A 22,361-nucleotide genomic window follows, 5' to 3' on the forward strand; every position below is an offset into this window, starting at 1 on the left:
AAAAGTGAGTCTTATGGTGCAAAAAATACAGTAATAAACTGCTGTGGTATTGTCTGTTGATACCTGGATTATTCAACTGAGGAGCAGGGTCTCAAAGGCCCGAAATGCCTTGGCAATCACTAGGTGCTCCAGCTTGTTGATATGAAGGCTAGCCTCCGCCATGAACTGTGTGGTGGCCAGGATGAGCACCCCAGCCTGTTGGGCTAGCATCCACAGTGACATGGACCGTATGAGTCAAGAAGCCAAAAGGTCTTCCTACCAGCAAATTGGAAGGGAGTCTCCACCAATCGAACTGTGCAGCAAGCTCTGGCGTAACCTGCAACATTGTGGACAGGTGGTCGTGAGTCACTGAGAAGAGTGACAGGAACCAGGCCTGAAGAGACCGCATCTTCAGCAATGCATGTTGCACCACAGCCATGGTGGATGCCATCAGCCCCAAGAGCCACTGAACCTTGAGGGCAGGGATCCATGTACCTGAGGAGAAGGAGCATGATACAGATTGTATCTTCAAAATTCTATTTTCAGGGAGGAAGGCTCGACCTCAGGAAGCATCCAAAGTAGCCCCTATATAATTTACACGTTGGGTAGGGTGCAAAGTGGACTTCTCTATGTTGACTTTCAGTCCTAATGTTGACAGCAGGGAAAGTGTTAAGTCCATATGTCTAGGAGCTTGTGACTGGGATTCAGCTACCAGGAGCCAGTCATCCAAATACGGGTAAACTGTGACTCCCAAAAGACATAAGTGTGCCACCACCAGAGGTAGACATTTAGTGAACACCTGAGGTGCAGCAGACAAGCCAAAGGGGAGGGCTTTAAACTCATAGGTCTTGCCTCCAACTGAGAACCTCAGGAAACACCGGTGGTCTGATCTGATGCTAATATGAAAATAAGTATCCTTGAGGTCAATCACCATGAACCAATCCCTGTGATGTAACATGTGGATAACAGAGTCCAGGGAAACCATACGAAATCTATGAGTAGTAACAAGAGTTCATGAAGAGCAAGAATCGGAAAGAGACCTCCATCCTTCTTGGGGATGGTAAAATACCTTGAATAGAAGCCTACTGAAACATCAGGGAGATGCAAAGGAACAATGGCATCTTTCTCCAGCAGGGCCTGAATTTCATCTTCCAAAGAGGGGGCCCTTCCAAAGAGGGTGGACTTGAAATGGTCTGTGATGGGGGGACTGTCGAACCATTGCCAGTGGCTATGATGGATAACACCCAAGAATCAGACATGATGGAATATCAGGAGTGCAGAAAAGAGGCCAAACGGACTGATGGGTCAACTATAGAGAAGTCACAAGTATTAAAGAGACTGCCTGGTATTGCGATCTGGTCAGTGGTTTTGCTGGCAGGGGTGCTGCCTGCCCACTTGCCTAGGAGGTCCAGATTGGTAACTTTGAGCCTGTGGTCTCTGACGATCCTGATACTCCCCAGGCTGGTAAGAATGCCTCCAAGCGCCTCTCAGATGAGGCTGCTGCACAGAGTAGAACCACACCGTCTTCCGGAGCTTGAGAAGATGATCAAGTATCTCATTGGTCTTTTCATCGAAAAGTCCCGCTCCATCAAATGGCAGGTCCTCTATCTGTGCCCTAGCATCTTCAGAAACGCCAGCAGAGCGCAGCCAAGCATGACGGCGCAGAGAGATGACTGTGGCAGGCAGCAATGCGCTCATGCCTTGCAAGCCCCATAATCTCCTTATGATATAAGAGACCCTGGGCTCGAACATCCTCAGGTGCAAGTTCCAGAATGGGCAGCGCCAAATTCCACAAGTGGCGGTGGTAAGCACCCATGACAGCCGAATAGTTGGCTTCCCAGAGGACAAATGAGGCTAAAGAGTACATCTTCCAGCCAAGGACATCCAATTTGCACCCCTCCTTGTCAGAAGGAGAAGTAGCAGAGCAATTTCAGGCCCTATTTTGTGTGCTATCAACAACAAAAGAGTTTGGTAAAGGGTGCTTTAAAAGGCAATCCGTGTCAGCACCATAGACCTTATAAGATTCTCAACCCTCCTCAGAGTCTGATAGGAGATGGAAGGATTAAGCGATGACTCTCTCGTGTTTTTGGAGAGGGAGGGTATGAATCAGAGGCGCACCGGAGGAGTTTGTTCCTGAGTGATGTCCCCATACACCTTATCTGTCTTTTTGACTGCAGGTACTTCAACATCAAGCTCGAGGACCTTCGCTATCCAGTGAATGAGGTGGGAGTAGGAGTAGGAGTCCTCTGATGGCGATGGGAGATGGTTGCCTGCCATGTCCGACACTGGAGTAGGAATGTTCTTCAGCGAGTCCTCCTCTCCCTCTGACATCTGCGAGTTGGAGTCCCAATCGATAGAGGGGGGATAAGGTGCCTCCTCTATTGGAGCTGTGGTAGCTCAGCTCGGGCTCAAGCCAAGCTCGCCTCGGGTCCGACAGCAGGATAATCCTAGCCTGCATGGCCGACCTTCAGGTCAGACACCAGCCGTGATCGTTTGACCCTCCAACAGTAGTAGAGGTCGGTGGCATGTGCCTCTTGCGAGGTCGAGAAGGAGTAGGCGGAAGATAGCCTTCTTCAGCCTCGGGTACGAACTCGCGCCATCCATGATATTTAAGCGGAGTGGGCAAGAAGGGCTGTTAACAACACACTAAGGAGAAGAAATACCAATAAGCATGAAGAAACTAAAAGGAAAACTAATTTATTGGAAATATGCATACATATATTAAAATACATAGTCCATAAAGACTTCAACAAAGTTTTTTTTAATAGTATTGTATGTAATTTATTTAAAAAAATTTTTTGAAGGAAAATGTTTTGTAGATTTTTGATGCATTTTTTTTATTTGACTGTTTTTGTAAGAAAATACACTTTAGCTGTTACGGAAGTGCTGACAAATCATCCTGCCCATAGTTCATTGCTGATTCAAAATCTCTGAAGCTAATGTGGCCATCAGAATCCTGATCAACTTCCCTATAAAAAAAAAGAGAGAAAATTTTAGACACTTAAACAACATTAAACCAAGGCAATTTATACATGGTGTTCTACTCCATGCTTTCTCATTTTCAAGTATTAAACATACAGGGGAACTGATACTTATATGGCAGTAGTTCCCAGCCTTGGGTAACCCAGGTCTTCTTGGACTTCAACTCCCAGACACCCCGGCCAGCACAGCTGGTGATGATGACTTCTGGGAATTGCAATCTAATAAGACCTGGGCTACCCAAGTGTGGTGGCTACTGTCACATGGCAATGGTACCGTCATCTATGGCAGTTGGGTTTGCTGTCCATTTTGTCATAAGCTAATATAAAATGTTTCGCTTACAAGTTTTAAAAACCTGAGCATGCAGAGAGTACATCTCTCATTCCATCAGCATAGTGGTGGTATATGTTAAGTCTTTAAGAAATTTATTTATTTATTTATTTATTTATTTATTTATTTATTTATTTATTTATTTATTTAACTTATATGCCGCCCACTCTACCCAAAGGTCTCTGGGCGGCTTACAACAATTAAAATTCAATTAAAATACAATAAAAGATAAAATGATTAAAATACAATTAAAATTGCCACAGTTGATGTTATTTCAGTTAAAAGTCTACTGGAACAGGAAGGTTTTGACCTGGTGCCGAAATGTCATCAACGTCGGCGCCAGACAAATCTGTCGGGAGGGCATTCCATAGTCTGGAGGCAGCTGCTGAAAAGGCCCTTTGTCTACAAGCCATCCCTCTTACCTCCTTGAGGGATGGCTCTTTCAAAAGGGTCCCCTGGCTAGATCTTAACTGCCGGGTATGCTCATATGGAAGGAGGCGGACCTTCAGGTATCAAGGGCCCAAGCCGTTTAGGGCTTTATATGTCAAAACAAGCACTTTGAATTGGGCCCGGGCAGCAACTGGTAACCAATGTAACTTAAACAGAATCGGCTTGATGTATTCTCTAGTGACCCCACCACTCATCAGCTCAATTCTGGACCAGTTGCAGTCGCCGGACGAATTAGCAATTCGTTATGGTTAGTACAGGTGGAGTTAATTAGGTACTAAATCACTGCCTAAATCAGTGGTCCTCAACCTTGGGCCTCCAGATGTTATTGAACTACAACTCCCAGAAGCCTTCACCACCACATCTGCTGGCCAGGATTTCTGGGAATTGAAGTCCAAGAACATCTGGAGGCCCAAGGTTGGGGACTGCTGGCCTATATGACTAGTAAAACACAGCCCTGAGGGATAAACAATCCTGGAGCAAACCCTTTTTTGATTTGCTGAAAGAAATATAAATTAAGAGACAAGTTACTTTGTTCTTTGCGGTTCTTGTTTAACTGTCTTGGTGAAGTCCTGCCCAGTTGAGTACCGAATGTTTAAGTTCCTGTGAGCACTATGTAAGTTTGTATAGCATGCAAATCTATTTCTCTGCATGCATTCCTGCTGTCTGTGTGTGACTTACTGTGCTGGAGATTGCTTCTGCTACCTCTTTGAAGCTAACAGTATATTTCTAACAACACAGTAACTGGAGTATAGGATTGTTCCATTTAAAGGGGGAAATGTTGATTGTAAAATGGATGTCACCTGTATTATAATCAATTTGTTTCTTCAGAGAGTTTTATTTGATAAAGCTTCCACTGCATCTGATATAATATTAACAAGAACAACAATATGTCATTAAAACAGAAAAAAGGTGGTATCTAAAGGTGGCAGTGATGTTAACTTTGTTTATAAAATACAACATAAATATGTAATTTTTCAAAACGCTGATCTGATGTAAGTGGACACCCACACTGAAGGCCACAACCCTCATTTTTACACATACATGAAGTGGATGAAAGATACAATTGTACTCTAGGATGATTACACCTTTGGAGCCTAGAATATGAGTAATACGTATTTGCTGTTCATTACCTTTACACACATACCCACACAAAAGATATGTTTTGAAGCATTCCGTGTTGTCAACATCTTTCTACAAAAGCAGATGCAATCTGTATCACAACTTCACTTACAGCAGAATATAAATTACTAATTTTTTCAATTTTCTTCTATGTTAAGGAACATCTCCAGTTAGACAATACACTGAGATTTAAAATGCTCTAAGTAGGCACTCAAGAGGTTCATAATGTTGCCTGTGTTTTCTTGATTAATTCAAAAAGATGGATATTTTACACTCTCCAAATGCTCTCCCTATAATGAATATGGTACAAATCTCTTGAGCTATCTCCAAGAAGCTGACACTAGGAGGTATGTCCCTACATCTATTATGAACCAATGCATTTTGCATTGCTCCCAGTACCTAAGATCACCCCTGGAGCAGAGACAGAGGTGTAAGAAGGCCAACACTGAAGTTATAGGCACAAAGGCAAGCCAAAGCTATCCAGGAAGGACTGTCCTTAATCACTGTCCTTAATCACTGCCCCGTCTTACAATAATTCCTGAAAAATGCCAAGAAATTTGACAAAAATATTTGCAAAAATCCCTCTCTATACTTGTTTGGCTCACCCCTAAATTTAGCTTGAAGAGGTTTATATTTATACATCATGTTGATCCAGCAGAAATTCTTGGCTACAGATATAATACCTCTCTAGTGCTTGGGAGCTGCTAGTGTACTTCTTGGCTGACAGCCACATTTGGTCTACTTCAGGGCCAAACTATACATTACACAGATAACCAACTGATTAATTTTGAAATCACATTGGTGTTCAAAAGATATGTGTGAGCTAGTCTTTCAGCTGAAGCAGTCTCTTGTTCCTGAGAAATCAGACTTTTAAAAAGAAGGTTCTTGTATTGTGAAGTCCAATAACAAAACAAAGCAAGTTTGCAAATTAAAAAGCAAGCTTGCAAATTAAATCAAGTTATTCTACAAATTACAAAAAGCCAGAAAAGATCCTTCAATCAGCACTTAAAGAATTCTCTTTTCTAGTGTTGGGATATCTGTAATGTACAGTTCTTATTATTCAGTCAAGTTCAACCCAGTCTAGACAGAAGAACAAACTGTGGGGAAAGTGAAGCAAATGTCTCTGATCTTTTATCTGTGTTGGAAAGGGGAGTCCAGGAGCCTGCGTCTTGTTCAAATAGCAACTAATCACTATGTCCAAATGCAGCCAGAATATAATATTGGCCAAAATTATGTTACGTAGTTACACTGGAAGAAGGGAAATGGTGTAACTCACAGCAGCAAATTGCCTCTAATTAATGAGTTCTCACTTGAATTCCTGTTCACATGTCAAGTCGCCCAATATAATGTAAGTTACATTACAAAATAAGTACAGGGATAGTCTCCAAGATAAAATCTTAAAATACACAGAAGAACAAGACTTGATGAGGGAAAATCAGCATGGGTTCTGTAAGGGTAAGTCTTGCGTCAAAAACCTTTTAGAATTCTTTGAAAAGATCAACAGGCATAGATTCAGGCAAACCAGTGGATATTGTCTATCTGGAGTTTCAGAAGGCGTTTGACACAGTCCCTCACTAAAGGCTGTGGAGAAAACTCCACAGCCAGTAGATAAGAGGGCAGGTCCTCTTGTGGACTGTGGACTGGTTGAGAACCAGGAAACAGAGAGTAGGTGTCAATGGGTAATTTTCACAATGGAGATGGGTGAAAAACAGCGTGCCGCAGGGATCTGTCCTGGGACGGGTGCTTTTCAACCTGTCCATAAATGACCTGGAGACAGGGATAAGCAGTGAGGAGGCCAAGTTTGCAGATGACACAAAACTTTTCTGGGTGGTGAAGACCAGAAGGGATTGTGAAGAGCTCCAGAAGGATCTCTCCAAACTGGGAGAATGGGCGGCAAAATGGGAAATGTGTTTCAATATAAGAAAATGTCAAATAATACACATTGGGGCAAAAAATCAAAACTTTATTTATCAGCTAATGGGTTCTGAGCTGTCCATGATGGATCAGGAAAGAGATCTTGGTATGTGGTGGACAGCTCGATGGAAGTGTCAACCAGTGTGTGGCGGCAGTGAAGAAGGCCAATTCCATGCTAGGTATCATTAAGAAGGGGATTGAAAATAAAACAGCCAAATATTTTAATTGTATTTTAATTGTTTTATCTTTTTTACCGTGTTTTAATTGTTGTAAGCCGCTCAGAGACCTTTGGGTAAGTGTGGGCGGCACATAAGTTAAATAAATAAAGTAAATAAAAAATAAAGCAGGGCTCCCACAGGCCCAGGAGGGGAATGGCTTGAGGCCTGGATTCTCACCAGCCGGGGGAGGCCAGGAGGACTCCTCGGGATATCTGGCCTCAGTTTATCTCAATGCTTGCTGCATTCCTCTCTCTGCCTGCCTTCCCTTCCCTTCTTCTCCCTCTTCTAGATGTCTTTCTCTTTCCTTCCTTCCTCATTTCCCTTAAATAAAAGAAGAAAAAGCATGCTTCTTATATACCGCCCCATAGTATTTCAAGCACTCTCTCCCTGGCTGGTTTACAAGTTTATTACACAGGCTACACATACCTTCCCCCCCCCCCCCAGTGAGCTGGGTACTCATTTTACCGACCTCGGAAGGATATAAGGCTGAGTCAACTCTGAGTCGGCTACCTGGTATTGAACTCTCCCGGGTCGTGAGCAGTTTTTGGCTGTAGTACAGCCGTTTAACCACTGTGCCACAAGGCTCTTCAATCAGCAGTTACCAAACATTTTTTACTCTTTTTTTTTTGCTTCCCCCTCCCTTCTCCCCCCCTTACCCAAACTACTGGGGGAACCACAGCCAGTGGCCAGTAAGTCAAGGGAGCCAGCCACAAGCCGAAAAAGTTTGAGAACCATTGACATAGCTGACGACCAGAAAGGTCACTCTCTCCCTGAGACCCCTGAAAATCACTGCCAGCCAAAATGGACAAAAGTGAGCTAGACCATTTCATCAGATATAAGGCAACTTCTTTCTTTCTAGACAAAGTTCAATGATGGACTGCATGTTATGGCTGCACGAGGTCCAAATTCAGTCTCCATCATTCTCAGGTAAAGATGAAAGCTGCTCTCAGGCAGTGTGAACAATACTCAGCTAGATGGACTGGGGGCATAATTAGGACACTTCCCGCAGGATGTTGACAAATCTCTGTCTGGAAAACGATAGTAAAGAAACAACATCTAAGTAATATTTTCTTCTTTAATCATCCTTACTAATGAAATCACACTCTCCACAAAGCCCATTATATTTAAGTGCTCAGGGTTTTATCTTTCAAAGAACATGATGGAAGAGTCAGTTAAATTGTTCTCTGCAATGCCTAACATCCATCTAACTGGTAGATTCTGTCCAACTCAACAACCCATATTAGGTGGAAGATTCATTTCCTGAGGCACAAAGACAGTCTCTCACAGTTCTTTGACACTGCCTGCCTACTTCATACAATTCAAACTTTACACTAAAGATACACTTTAATGTTACGTTTATTTTCTGTTTCTGCTTCTCTTTATGAAGAGAGGCAGAATTAGAAAGCCCACATTTTAAATCCATTAAAAGATATGTTTGCAGTAGAAGTTTTTATTTGATTTCTATGTCCAACCTAACTACAGCACTGTGCTGAAAGAAACCGTTTTGGACTGTGTCTGTTTTGTGACATAAAGTCTCATCCAACACTAGTAGAGTTTTAAAGATAAGTGAGACATTTTAAGAGTGATTTTACCAATTCTGCCTGACATACTCCTGTGAGTTTCCATGGCTGGGTGAGGATTTGAAGCCAGGTCTTCTGATCAGAATTGGACACTTTTATCTAATACATCTCACAGGCCATGTCACTGTAGCACAAGGAAACTGTTTTGAACAACTGTTAGGCAAATCATCACAACACAAGTCCATCTACATGATTATCTATATTCTTGAAATTTCTATGTAATTATTTTGTCTGATTTGCTGGGCAAACATATGTACCAGGAAAATTAAACCAGCTCTATGTGATGAATAACACTGTGTAGACTTTGGATTTTAAGTAAATAACAATGACGTGTTTTCTGGTTGTGCATAAATATTAGATGCTCTTCAATATATCTGTAAAGATTCTCAGTTATCCAGGTGTGATTATCTGGAAGTTGAGTCATGACAACTGGACTTCTTTCTTGTTGGGTTGAAACGTTTCGCTACTCATCCAAGTAGCTACCTCATCAGACTGAAAAGGCTACTTGGATGAGTAGCGAAATGTTTCAAACTAAGAAGAAAGAAGTCCAGTTGTCATGACTTAACTTCCAGATAGATGCTCTTCATGGTGTAAATTGGATGGTTATATAGCAAAAAATGGGCCCATACTCAAGGCCCCTACAGATGGCCTTATTCTTTGTGCAGAAATGAACTGCGAACCACTCATAAGTGTGACATCCAGTTGAGATCTTGGATGTCATTCTGCTCTGGTGAGGCCACGGAACACTTCCACCAGATGATTAGCTGCCTCAGCAATATGCAATTTGAAAACCATATAAAGCAGTGGTTCCCCAACCTTTTTTGACACCACGGACCAGTTGAGGGAGGATGGGGTCCATGAGATCTACCACCCACCCCCATTATATATATAAATAAATAAAATGACGGAAGGACAAGAATGAGGGGGCCAACCTGGCTTCTCAGGGCAGTGCATTCCAAAGCCTGGGAGCAGGCACTGAGGAGGCCCTCTCTCATCTCCTCACCAAATGCGCTCAGGAAGGTGGTGGGCCCGAGAAAAAGGCCTCTCCAGAAGTTCTTAAAGGCCAAAAAGCTCATTCTTTCAAATAGCCTGGACCCAAGACAGATACAGCTTTATAGGTAATAAATGGCACTTTCAATTGGGCCCTGGCAGGCAGTGAAGCTGTTGTAATGAGGGAGTTACATGCTCCTTATATCGGCAACAGTCAGCAATTTGGCTGCAGTATTTTGAACCAGCTCAAATTTCTGAACTTTGGAAATTAAGTCGACTTTTTGCTGAGGGGGCTGAATGGGTATTGCTGCCATCCTCTAACAGATGCATTTTAATTGTGTTTTAAATCTTTTTTTAATGCTTTGTTTTTGTTTTTATTGGATTTTACTGCTGTTAGCTGTAGCGAGTACCATTTTTTTTGGCAGGAAATGTAGATGTATATATAAATAAACAAATATTGGTTGAGCTTCCTGCAGTACTTTGCAGTTTAGCTAAAACATGTGCATTCATGTCACTCCTTTAAAAGACTTAGATGTTAAGAAAAGCTGATAAACAATAAATATAGAAGAAATAGGATTACTGTAGTTTTGATGACTAAAATAGTACAGATTATGCAATAGGATTACTAACAGTCAAAATCTCCATTCTGAGTGACGGGATCCTTAAGGAAACATTTAAGTTGTCATAATATCAAGATCTGAATGTATTTAGCCTTCTGAAATAGTCTGGAGTGGTCTCTAGCCTTTTAGATGATGGGAGCAAATCACAAACAAGTTTAAAATGATGGTATTGAATACCAAAGACAGTATTGTTCAGTATTGGACAAAAATGAAGAGTTCAGAAGTTGAACAAGAATGTCGCCATTTTACTTGATTGTTATTTCTTTTTCTGTTTTAGTGGCAGTACTCAAACCATGCATTTAAAGAAACTGAACGCCTGTGTACTTTTGGGTAATGAATCAAAAGACGGAAACAGAATAGGCAGTTTGCTCCCACTGAAACTGTATTTGCAAACCACTTCATGTATTACTGCTTCTTTGTATGCATTGCTATTATTTTTCTTTCAAAAACAAGTATGTCATTTTCTACATAAAGTACAGAGCAGATAAAAATGTATGTAAATAATATATCCTTCCAACCACATATGGTGAAGGGGGAGTGTTTACTATCTTTGCTTGTTCACATAGCATTATGCTTCTGCCAAAGTGAATTGCTTCTAAAAAGTATAATACATTTTAATGACTCAAAATGCAGCCTTTATGTACACCCTAATTTCATTTTGCTATGCTAGACTTTGAGTAAAGTACTGATGTATTTGTGATATTTTTAAATGTATTCTCTAGTCTGTTATATTATGGGTTCTTACATGGTCATCGCAGCGATTTTTAGAAGTAGTTGTGGTTTTCTGCTTTAGCATGTACTGAATAGACAAAGAAAAATTTAAAAATCAATGTAGTTTTTGTTATGACTCATCATTGCAGTCACTGCTCAAACATATGCATTATCCAGCCATAGAGCAGATATTTGTGCATGTCCACAATGGTGTTTGAATTAAGGAATAGTACTGAATCCAAGAGGTGATAATCAAATTACATTGTTCCTGTGTTCATGAAGGTGGATTTTTAACCTCCAGTTACAATCATGCCCCCAAAAGGGATGAATCTAAGGCAGTATTCTCCATAACCAGTGGATACACTGGATGGAATCCAGTTACACAACTTCGCATGCATAAATGTTGCTAATATAATCAGCTGTGGACTTCCATTTTTATAGTTTCCAGGCTTGACCCTTCTTTCAAGGATCCCTTTCAACCTGGAGAAGACTTTGGGAGCTTGGGATGCAGGGTGGGGGATAGCCTTGAATGTAAGAACATCACTGCTGCCAGTCCCACACTAATTTCCTTAACTGAAATCATTCCAAAATATTTCATTAACAATTTACAGCAATTGCCAATCAAACAATAGCTGCTAATTTGTTTCTGAAAGTGGGAAAAATCATTGATTTTGCAAACATGTTATATCACCTGTACATTTTTAGAACTTGACTCCTGATTTTTAGGCTTGACCCTTTGGTCCACCCCTATGCTCCAGCAATGCTGAGAAATAGAAATGCAATGCAGTAACAACAATTACAACTCAATGCAAAAGGATAAATTACTGTTATTAATAGCATCAACATATTATTTAGGACTTGTGGACTGGAAGTACAATGATCTTCTTGATGATTTAAACAGAAAAACCTGACTCCTGTCAAAATACCAGTGCCATCCCCAAAATCATGAATGGAGCACCTTTATTTGCCACAGAACAAGGGTTGATATGGGCTTGTTGACCTCAGGGATCTCTATACAAATCAAATACTCAGACTCAAACTGCTTACATGGGAGCACAGTCCTACATCATCGGACGATAGGAGAAACAAGAAAGAACAAGTATTACAACTTACAAGTGAGAATCGACCTATGTTAATCAAAGTCCCGGAGTGTATGATACATGGCTTGAGAAACTATGACATGGACAGCCCCTAGCTAACTGCCAGATGATAATGTTGATGAACAACAAACGAACCTATTCCTTAAATCAGGCCATATTCAGTCTGAAACTGAGGGATTTGTATGAACAATCCAAGACCAAGCTATTTCCATTGAAAACTATTAGAAAATTATTAAACAGGGTATAAGCAGTATATGTAGGGCCTGTCACAAACCTAAAGGAACACTTCATCATGTCATGGCTAGATGCCCTCAACAGATTACATATATACTCAGGCATAATCAAGTTGCAAAGATCATTTTTTAGCATTTGACTAAATTTTATGGATTACACACATTTTTTCTTCACATTATAATTTCCAGCCACCTCTAGTTTTAGAAAACAAAACCACAGTACTAAGACAAGCAAATTATCACAGATAATTGATTTTAATAAGATGGATGTTTGTTTTTTATTTATTCATTTTAAATATTTATACCTTTCCCTTTTCCTTAAGAGGACAAGGTGGCTCACAATATTAAAACAAACAATATAAAAATGAGAAGGGGGAGGACCAGCATTCCTTTCTTAAGCAACGAGTTACTGAGAAAAAGCCTTCCTGAAGATATTAATTGCTAAATTACTTCTTAGTGATTTAGAAAAATCACTAATATAAAAAATCATTAATTTCTGAAAACATGCCATCTCACCTTCACCTTAATCCCTCCCCAGTCCAGCAAAACTACAAGTGAGAAGGATCTTGGAATTGTCATATATCACAAGCTAAATATGAGCCAAAAGTGTGATGTGGCTACAAAAAAGGCAAATGCTATTTTGGCTGCATTAATGGAAGTATAGTTTCCAAATCCGATGTGGTGCTAGTCCGCCTCTATTTAGTACTGGTTAGGCCTCACCTTGAATATTGTGTCCAGTTCTGGATACCACTTCAAGAAGGATGCTGACAAATTGGAACAAGTTCAAAGGAGGGTGACAAGGATGATCAGGGGGCTGGAAACCAAGCCTTATGAGAAAAAGCTGAAAAATTGGGCATGTTTAGCCTTGAGAAAAGAATACTGAGGGGTGATATGATAGCACTTTTCAAATATCTGAAAGACTGTCATACAGACGAGGGGCAGGATGATCCCAGTTAATCATCTCGATCATTCCAGAGTGCATGACACACAACAATGGGCTCAAGTTAAAGGAGGCTGGATTTTGGTTGAATATCAGGAAAAATGTCCTAACTGTTGGAGTAGTACGAGAGTGGAACCAGTTACCTTGGGAGTTGGTGAGTGCTCCAACACTGGAGGCATTCAAGAAAAACTTAATCACCTGGCAGATATGCTTTGATTGTGTTCCTGCATTGAGCAGGGGGTTGGACTTGATGGCCTTGTAGGCCCCTTCCAACTTCACTTTTCTATGATTCTCCTATGAGGCACAGGGCTAATCTTCTCAAGTAGCTGGTTCTGTGCAGGAACTGGCAAAGAACTCCTTGAGAGATGTCTTCTCCTGACTGTCATGTGGTGCCAGTTCTTATCATTAAAAAAATCTATCTGGAGTCCAATTTGCATCCTACTGAGCACAGCTAACCTGATAGTATTTGAAGTGAAAATGCCTACTGCGTCATTCCTGAGTGAACCAATTTCCCTACTTTATGCGTATGTATATATTGAGTGCAATTCAATTATCCTGAAAGATACTGTTAGTAGCAGTGTAAATAAAAAAGCTTGAAATTTCCCCTGCAGCACGTGTCCCTATTATACTGAAGTACATTTAAAGCACAAATATATCTAAGTAGAAAACTGTAAAGCACTACAAATATATTTCAGTTTTGAGAGAAAGACGTGAAGGCTCCTTGAATATTGCAATACCTAAGCAGAGATTAAATAATTTTTCTATCAAATATATAATCACTCTAACAGAGTTATCTAGTACCATCTTAAGCTTGATTATAAGATAAGTGAAATGGCACAGGAACGGCCGTCATTTAAATTCTCTAACAGCCTCTTCTGAAGAGCGTTTCACTCAGTAGTTTTCTAGTATGTTATGATCCAGCATGAACAAAAGTATATTGATGAGGAAAATTATGCCTCCAGGTACATGGACTTTTCACAGTAGCAGGGCCTTCCACAAAAGGAGCAATGAAGTGCACCATGTTCATTTTAACAGATGGCACTCTGAGTAAGGGAAAGGGAAAGAGAGAGAGAAAGCACATATGAGAGAGAAAGAGAGAGCAGACAAAGCCTATGCCTCTTTATTGAACAACTGCAGTGTGTTTTTGGCAGCCACACAGGGAACATTGTACAAACTTGCTGAAATTGAATTATTTTGCTTTTGGACGAAACCTCGCACAACTTATTTCTAGCACAACTTTCCCAATTTTACAGAGGTTAGCAGTGATTTGAAATCTGGTTAAATTATTTAAGTATTTAAGCCGCCTAACGTGGTCTTATAGGCCAGGTGGGCGGGGTATAAATAAATAAATAAATAAATAAATAAATAAATAAATAAATAAATAAATAAATAAATAAAAATAAAAATAAAAATAAAAATAAAAATAAATAAATAAATAAATAAATAAATAAATAAATAAATAAATAAATAAATAAAGTATTAGAAGACAAACTAAACATTCAATGTGTAAAGGAAGCTGAGTTTATCAAGATCAGTCATGTCCTTATCAAGCAACCATATCCCAGGTTACATACATACAGAGATATGAACTACAGTATCAAAGGTACTAGTGTTAATATGCATATTCTTGCATAAAGGTTGACACCGACTTCTTCAATATATCTACAGTATTTACATTTCAGGACTAATATTTTTTAAAAATATTAATGGTATCTTTTAAATCTAGCACCACACAAGTGATTGCCCACTAACACAACATAACTTCCCTTTCTGCTCCCTTCTTTATCCATCTGTATAATTCAAAAACTCCAGAGAGTTTCTCAGCCCCTCCCACAGCTGGTTTTGAGGGTAAACGTAGCTGACAGGGGAAAGGACAATGTCATCTCCTTCTGGTTCTAGAGATGAAAGTAAGTCCAACGGCATGACCATCCCATCAGATCCCTACCTAAATACCTCTTTTTGCACAAAATGGAATCTAGGTGCCAAAGACACAAGTCTTCTAAAATCTGAAGAATGCTCTTTATCTGGTTGTATTGTATAGGCTGGCCAGAGTGCCATCATGTTTATGGTGGTGCTGCACAGCAGATTTGCTCCTAAGACAATAGTACCACAATGTCTCAATAGCTGCAACCTGGCACATACTGAGCCTTCCGTGTCCTTCAAATTTAGTTATTCATTAGGGCAGTTGCGCCTTTAGAAGTGGTGGCTTCCTTTAATGTAGGTCAAACTTGTATCAAAACTATTGTCCTGGTCAATCATAAACCAGAATATAATTATGCACTGGGTGGGACAGTACTTGTCACCCAATACTTAGGGATAGTCTTCAGAAGCATAAAGTGAAACACCATTGCCAAAGTCCTGCTAAGAAAACTCAATATTTAGGAGCTCTGAACAGGGCTAGAAGTAAAAAAGATCAGTTTGAAAAATTAATGCTGTACTACTACACATTATTTTTTCTTTCCTTTCTGAGGGATGAACCCAAACTGTTTAAGCATAAAAGATACAACATATGTAATATACTCTGCTACTGTAGCTCTCTTTTTAAGAACAGATGGAGCAAAATAATATTATATTCCTCATACACAGTTCCACAAAATTTGCAGCTTTTAAATACTGTGACATGTACTAGTGTTTAGTAAGGGAAAATTGTGTCAGGAATCTACTAGCCAGTAAATAAATTCCAGTACTACAGTCAAATAGGTTCAGGTAGCTGGCTCAGAGTTGGCTTCCATCCTTCTGAGGATGGTAAAATGAGTATCTAGATCATGGGACGGAGGATGTAAAAATATTCTTTACATAACTATGTTGTAAATTGCCTATAGAGTGCTATAGTACTATGGGGTGGTATATAAGTCAAAACAATAAACAAACAAAAACAATTTGTTAACTGTGTGTGCAGGTCCCAATTATTAAAACGAAAATATATTCTGTCAGGGGCAAATGTTAGACTTCACAATATTTTTTGAAGGATAGCATAGGACTTTTCAAGTAGTTGTAGGTCATAAAGATGTTGAGCACACAAAAGGAGCATAACTGCTGCTGTGGCCTAGCTAAGCCTTGGAAAACTGGAACTGGATTGGATACCAACCTAATTCATTCTCTGAGCTGAAATGACTTCTACATTTCTTTTTTCCTTCTAAGCCAAGAAAAATCTATTGAGACATAAACAAGAGACAAGAAAGGATTGTCAAAACAGAGAAATCAGTGATCAGTGAAGAGACATATTTTTTAAAAGAAGAAATAGAAGACTCGCAACAAGGAGAGGGAAGAACAGACCATAGATAAGGATGAACTAGTAAGAGCTGCTTACATTTTTCCCCATGGAAAAGCTCTTGAGAAAGGTCTGAAAGATGTTTTCTCAGAGATGGCTAAAAGGGAGCCTGTGCAGAACAAGTGGTGATAATCTGGGATATTCCAAAGAGTTTTGCACAGACGCAGAAGGATCCACATGTGTGAATCAGAGACCACAAAGAATTAGCTTTTGTTAAAAGGTAGATTACTGTAAAGGAGAAGTAGGGTTTCTCAAACATCAGAAGAATCAAGAGACTAAAATTTGGCAATTACTGTTTTACTAGATGTTGAGTCCTAATCACCAGCATCTTATAGGCTGCTATGTAATACAATCCCCTTCATGGATTGCTGCCTTGTCGTGGCGAAGGGGCTTGAGTAATTCAGAGAAGCTATGGGCTATGCCATGCAGGGACACCCAAGATGGACAGGTCATAGTGGAGAGTTCTGACTAAACGCAATCCACCTGGAACAGGAATTGGCAAGCCACTCCAGTATCTTGGCCAAGAATACCCCATGAATAGAAAAAAAAAGGCTAAAAGATACTGTATTGTGGGCAAGAATCCCATAGAAGAAATGGAGTAGCCCTGATAATCAACAAAAGAGTGGGAAAAGCTGTACAGTGGGGTCTCGACTTACGAACTTAATCCGTATTGGAAGGCAGTTCTCAGGTCGAAAAGTTCTTAAGTCGAATCTGCATTTCTCATAGGAATGCATTGAAAACCATTTAATCCGTATCTGCTCTTTTCGTCCATAGAAACTAATGGGAAGCTGCTATTCCGCCTTCTGCCACTAGAGGGGGATATTTTTTCTTTTTTCCTTTTAACCTAAGATGGCTTAGCTTTAAAAAAAAGGAAAACAAAGAGTTCATAACTCGAATCTAAGTTCGTAAGTCGAGTCCATATATTCCTATGAGAGCTGTTCGTAAGTCGAAACGTTCGTATGTCGAGCCGTTCGTAAGTCGAGACCCCACTGTACTGCGATATAATCTTAAAAATGATAGAATGATTTCAATACGAATCCAAGGCAGACCTTTCAACATCACAGTAATCCAAGTTTATGCACCAACCACCGATGCTGAAGAAGCTGAAATTGACCAATTCTATGAAGACGTACAACACCTTCTAGAACTGACACCAAAGAAAGATGTTCTTCTCATTATAGGGGATTGGAATGCTAAAGTAGGGAGTCAGGAGATAAAAGGAACAACAGGTAAGTTTGGCCTTGGAGTTCAAAACGAAGCAGGGTAAAGGCTAATAGAGTTTTGTCAAGAGAACAAGCTGGTCGTCACAAACACTCTTTTCCAACAACACAAGAGGCGACTCTACAGATGGACATCACCAGATGGGCAATACTGAAATCATATTGATTTTATTCTTTGCAGCCAAAGATGGAGAAGCACTATACAGTACAGCCAGCAAAAACAAGACCTGGAGCTGAAAGTTACAGAAAATTGAATGCGGATTTCCAAAGAACAGCAAGGAGAGACAAGAGAGCCTTCTTAAATGAACAGTGCAAAGAATTAGAGGAAAATAATAGGTAAAGGTAAAGGTAAAGGTTCCCCTTGACAATTTTTTTGTCCAGTCGTGTCCGACTCTAGGGGGCGGCGCTCATCCTGCTCTTCAAGCCATAGAGCCAGCGTTTGTCCGAAGACAATCTTTCCGTGGTCACATGGCCAGTGTGATTTAGACACGGAACGCTGTTTACCTTCCCACCGAGATGGTACCTATTTATCTACTCACATTTGCATGCTTTCGAACCGTTAGGTTGGCGGGAGCTGGGACAAGCAATGGGTGCTCACTCCGTCGCGTGGATTCGATCTTACGACTGCTTGGTCTTCTGACCCTGCAGCACAGGCTTCTGCGGTTTAGCCCACAGCGCCACCACGTCCCCTCTAGGAAAATAATAGAAAGGGAAAAACCAGAGATCTGTTCAAGAAAATTGGAGGTATTATATATTTAGATTATATATTTCACACACTAGCAAGGTTATGCTCAAAATCCTACAAGGTAGACTTCAGCAATATGTGGACCGAGAACTCCCAGAAGTACAAGCTGGATTTCGAAGGGGCAGAAGAAGTAGAGACCAAATTGCTAACATGCGCTGGATTATGGAGAAAGCCAGAGAGTTCCAGAAAAATATTTACGTCTGCTTCATTGACTACGCAAAAGCCCTTGACTATGTGGACCACAGCAAACTATGGCAAGTTCTTAAGGAAATGGGAGTGCCTGACCACCTTATCCATCTCCTGAGAAGTCTATATGTGGGACAAGAACCAACAGTTAGAACTGGATATGGAACAACCGATTGGTTCAAAATTGGGAAAGGAGTATGACAAGGCTGTATATTGTCCCCCTGCTTATTTAACTTATATGCAGAATACATCATGCGAAAGGCTGGACTGGAGGAATCCCAAAGCTATGGTTTTTCCAGTAGTGATGTATGTTTGTTCTCCTTGCAGTCCAGGGGACTCTCAAGAGCCTCCTCCAGCACCACAATTCAAAAGCATCAATTCTTCTGCCATCAGCTTTCTTTATAGTTCAGCTCTCACTTCCATACATCACTACAGGAAAAACCACAGCTTTGACTATTCGGACTTTTGTCGGCAAGGTGATGTCTCTGCTTTTTAAGATGCTGTCGAGGTTTGTCATCGCTTTCCTCCCAAGAAGCAGGCGCCTTTTAATTTCGTGGCCACTATCACCATCTGCAGTGATCAGGGAGCCCAAGAAAGTGAAATCTATTACTGCGTCCATCTCTTACCCTTCTATTTGTCAGGAGGTGATGAGACCAGTGGCCATGATCTTAGTTTTTTTGATGTTGAGCTTCAGACCGGTTTTTGCACTCTCCTCTTTCACCCTCATTACAAGGTTCTTTAATTCCTCCTCACTTTCTGCCATCAGAGTGGTATCATCTGCATATCGGAGGTTGTTAATATTTCTTCCAGCAATCTTAATTCCAGTTTGGGATTCCTCCAGTCCGGCCTTTCGCATGATGTATTCTGTATATAAGTTGAATAAGCAGGGGGACAATATACAGCCTTGTTGTACTCCTTTCCCAATTTTGAACCAAATAGTTGTTCCATATCCAGTTCTAACTGTTGCTTCCTGTCCCACGTATAGGTTTCTCAGGAGATAGATAAGGTAGTCCCAGTAGACATTGTCTAGAGAGGCGGGGTAAAAATCAAATAAATAAATAAATAAATAAATAAATAAATAAATAAATAAATAAATAAATAAATAAATAAATAAATAAATAGTCAGGCAATATTACCTGTACTAAAAGAACTTCCTTGGCTCTTAAACAGCTTAAACTTCACCTTGATTCTCCCCTACCCTACACATCCCTTGAGGAATATATTTCCAAAAATATAATGCAATTTTATGAGAAAAAGCTCTGTTTGCTGCTTATTAGTATGAACAAAATGTATTAGGTAGCATAACAATCTTCATGAATGAAAGTGAAATAGACTACTTGACCTAACATAACTTCTTCATTCCTACCTTTCATTATTCCATTACTTATCAGTTTTCTTCTTAGAGTGATATTTTCCTCAATGATTGAAAATATTTCATACTGCAGAACTGAACCAAGGTCCCATTTCTAAGTGAAGTACTTTAAGTAAATCTGTCAACAATGATAAAAGCAAAATAGAAAGATAAATAGAAGTAGATAGCCCAGGAAGGAATGGTTTTATACAGACATGGTTTATTTAGAGTGAAAATGTTGATATCCAAAAGTAAACTGTTCTGCTTCTTCTGCAAACAGTTCTTCCTAACGCACATGAACCACACACCTCACATACAGTACCTTAATCCAACAGTGCCACTGCACCAGGGATGATCCATTGTGCTAGCAGACTTGAACTGTATGGAAAGTGTCCAGTTCAGCTTTTCATTTGCACATACAGTGGTGCCTCGCTTGACGAGGATAATCTGTTCCAGCGAAATCGCTGTACAGCGAAATCCTTGTCAAGCGAAATAAAAAAGCCCATTGAAATGCATTAAAAACTGGTTCAATGCGTTCCAATGGGCGAAATACCTCAGCGTCCAGCGAAGATCCTCCATAGGGCGGCCATTTTCCGATGCCTGTGCAGTGAAAAATCTGTCCTGAACACAGCGGGAAGCCATTTTGAACAGCCGACGGCCATTTTGAAACCCGATGATCAGCTGTTTTGATCGTCGTAATGCGAAAAATCGGTTCCCGAAGCAGGGAACCGATCGTCATAAAGCGGATTTTGCCCATTAAAACATCGTTTTGTGATCGCAAAAACATCGTCGTGAAGCAGGTTCATCGTCAAGCGGGGTAATCATTAAGCGGGCACCACTATATGTACATTGTCCCTTCTTCTATCTACAATGGTTAGATTTATCACAGCTGCAATAGCAAAGTTCTTCTTTCTTCTAACATCCAATTGGATGTAGATAATGGTGGCTGGTAACCACTGGTATGTGTGACTTGAAGGCACAGCAGACAACGATGGGTGAAGCCAAGAATGACAGGCAGAGTTGGAGTTGAAGGGGAAGGAGGATGGGGAAGGATGGGCCAGGCAAGCATTCACATTTGTGAGTAAAACAGAAATAGCTTGTCTGGGGAGAGCTGAACAACAGTGTGCAACTGTGCAACAGTGCCCATTTTCCTGTACTGTTCTTAGATCAGCCACTGTTGGATCTAGGTCCATGAGTCAAGCAATAATTAATGGAGAATCCCTCCCTCAGTTAGAAAACAAATGGTGTAATATTGATTGTAGAAAGTAAAATCCTAGAGTGTCATGCAGTTAAAGATTTAAATGAATCACAGGCTGACCTTTAAGAGTTCTTCTTTGAAGAAAATTAAATAAAAGACATGAAGAGAGAACTGTAGTATTTATATTCCAGGGCTAATCCCTGACTTTAAATTGTTTTGAGCAATATCGTTCAGCTCCTGGAACATGGAGGGAATGAAAACGAGAATGAAGAAAAATGATGAGTCAGTAAATATGACCAAAAGGTTTAGATTCTGCTTGAAAACCTCCAATGGAGGAGAGCCCACTAGATTCCAAAGTACAGCGGTGCCTCGACTTACGAACGTCCCGACATACGACCGATGGGTCTTGCACGGTTTGTTTGCTTTTTGTTTTGTTTTTTTTGCATTTCCGAAAGGTCTTGCACAGTTTTTTTGCTTTTCTTTTTTCTCCCTTCAGCTGGAACGGATTAATAGCGTTTCCAATGGGTTTTGCACTCTCTGTTTGCTTTTTGCTTTGCTTTTTTTGCATTTCTGAAGAGTCTTGCACCATTTGTTTGCTTCCCCCCCCCCCCTTTCGGCTGGAATGGATTAATCGTGTTTCTGATGGGTCTTGCAATTGTTCTTGTTGTTTTTTAGTGATTTTTTTTCTGCGGCCGGAACAGATTAATTGCATTTCAATGCATTCCTATGGGAAATGGTGCTTTGACTTACAACCATTTCGAGTTACGACCGGAGTTCCAGAACCAATTAAGTTCATAAGTCAAGGCACCACTGTAATCTGTTTCATTGTCAAACAGCTCTTGTACAAGAGCCTCGTGGCGCAGTGGTTAAACTGCTGTACTGCAGCCAAAACTGTGCTCACGACCCAGGGCTCAGTCCCAGGTAGCTGGCTCAAGGTTGACTCAGCCTTCTATCCTTCCGAGGTCGGTAAAATGAGTACCCAGCATGCGGCGGGGGAGCAATGTGTAGCCTGCATAATTAACTTGTAAACTGCCCAGAGAGTGCTTGAAGCGCTATGGGGTGGTATATAAGCAGCATGCTTTTTGCTTTATGTGCTATCAAGTTGCTTCTTACCTGCCGCAAACCTAAGAATTAATGGTCCTATCATTAATAGTCTGCCCAGGTCTTGCAAACCCAAGGGATGTTTCCTTTATTGAGTCAAACCATCTCACATTATACCTTCAGTTT

The 22,361-nt window shown here is 40.5% G+C and overlaps 1 protein-coding gene across 6 annotated transcripts in view; it reads right to left on the reverse strand.

Moving 5' to 3' along the window:
• Positions 1 to 2,660: 2,660 nt before the first annotated feature.
• The window catches only part of EFCAB11 (EF-hand calcium binding domain 11), a 52,167-nt gene continuing 32,466 nt past the window's right edge, over positions 2,661 to 22,361 (reverse strand). For 3 of the 6 annotated variants that reach the window (XR_013540790.1, XR_012082644.2, XM_020807577.3), the window contains one exon: positions 2,661 to 2,948. Coding sequence is in view for 2 of the 6 variants with exons in the window: in XM_020807577.3 (XP_020663236.2) it covers positions 2,855 to 2,948 (94 nt within the window). In the remaining 4 variants the exon portion in view is untranslated. Of the gene's footprint in view, positions 2,949 to 16,251; positions 16,316 to 18,193; positions 18,346 to 19,951; positions 20,076 to 22,361 lie in introns of all 6 variants that reach the window. The other 3 variants (XR_012082648.2, XR_012082646.2, XM_072986553.2) reach the window with 3 other exon arrangements.

The sequence above is a fragment of the Pogona vitticeps genome, chromosome 1 (genome assembly GCF_051106095.1).
Source record: "Pogona vitticeps strain Pit_001003342236 chromosome 1, PviZW2.1, whole genome shotgun sequence".
Taxonomy (NCBI): Eukaryota; Metazoa; Chordata; class Lepidosauria; order Squamata; family Agamidae; genus Pogona; species Pogona vitticeps.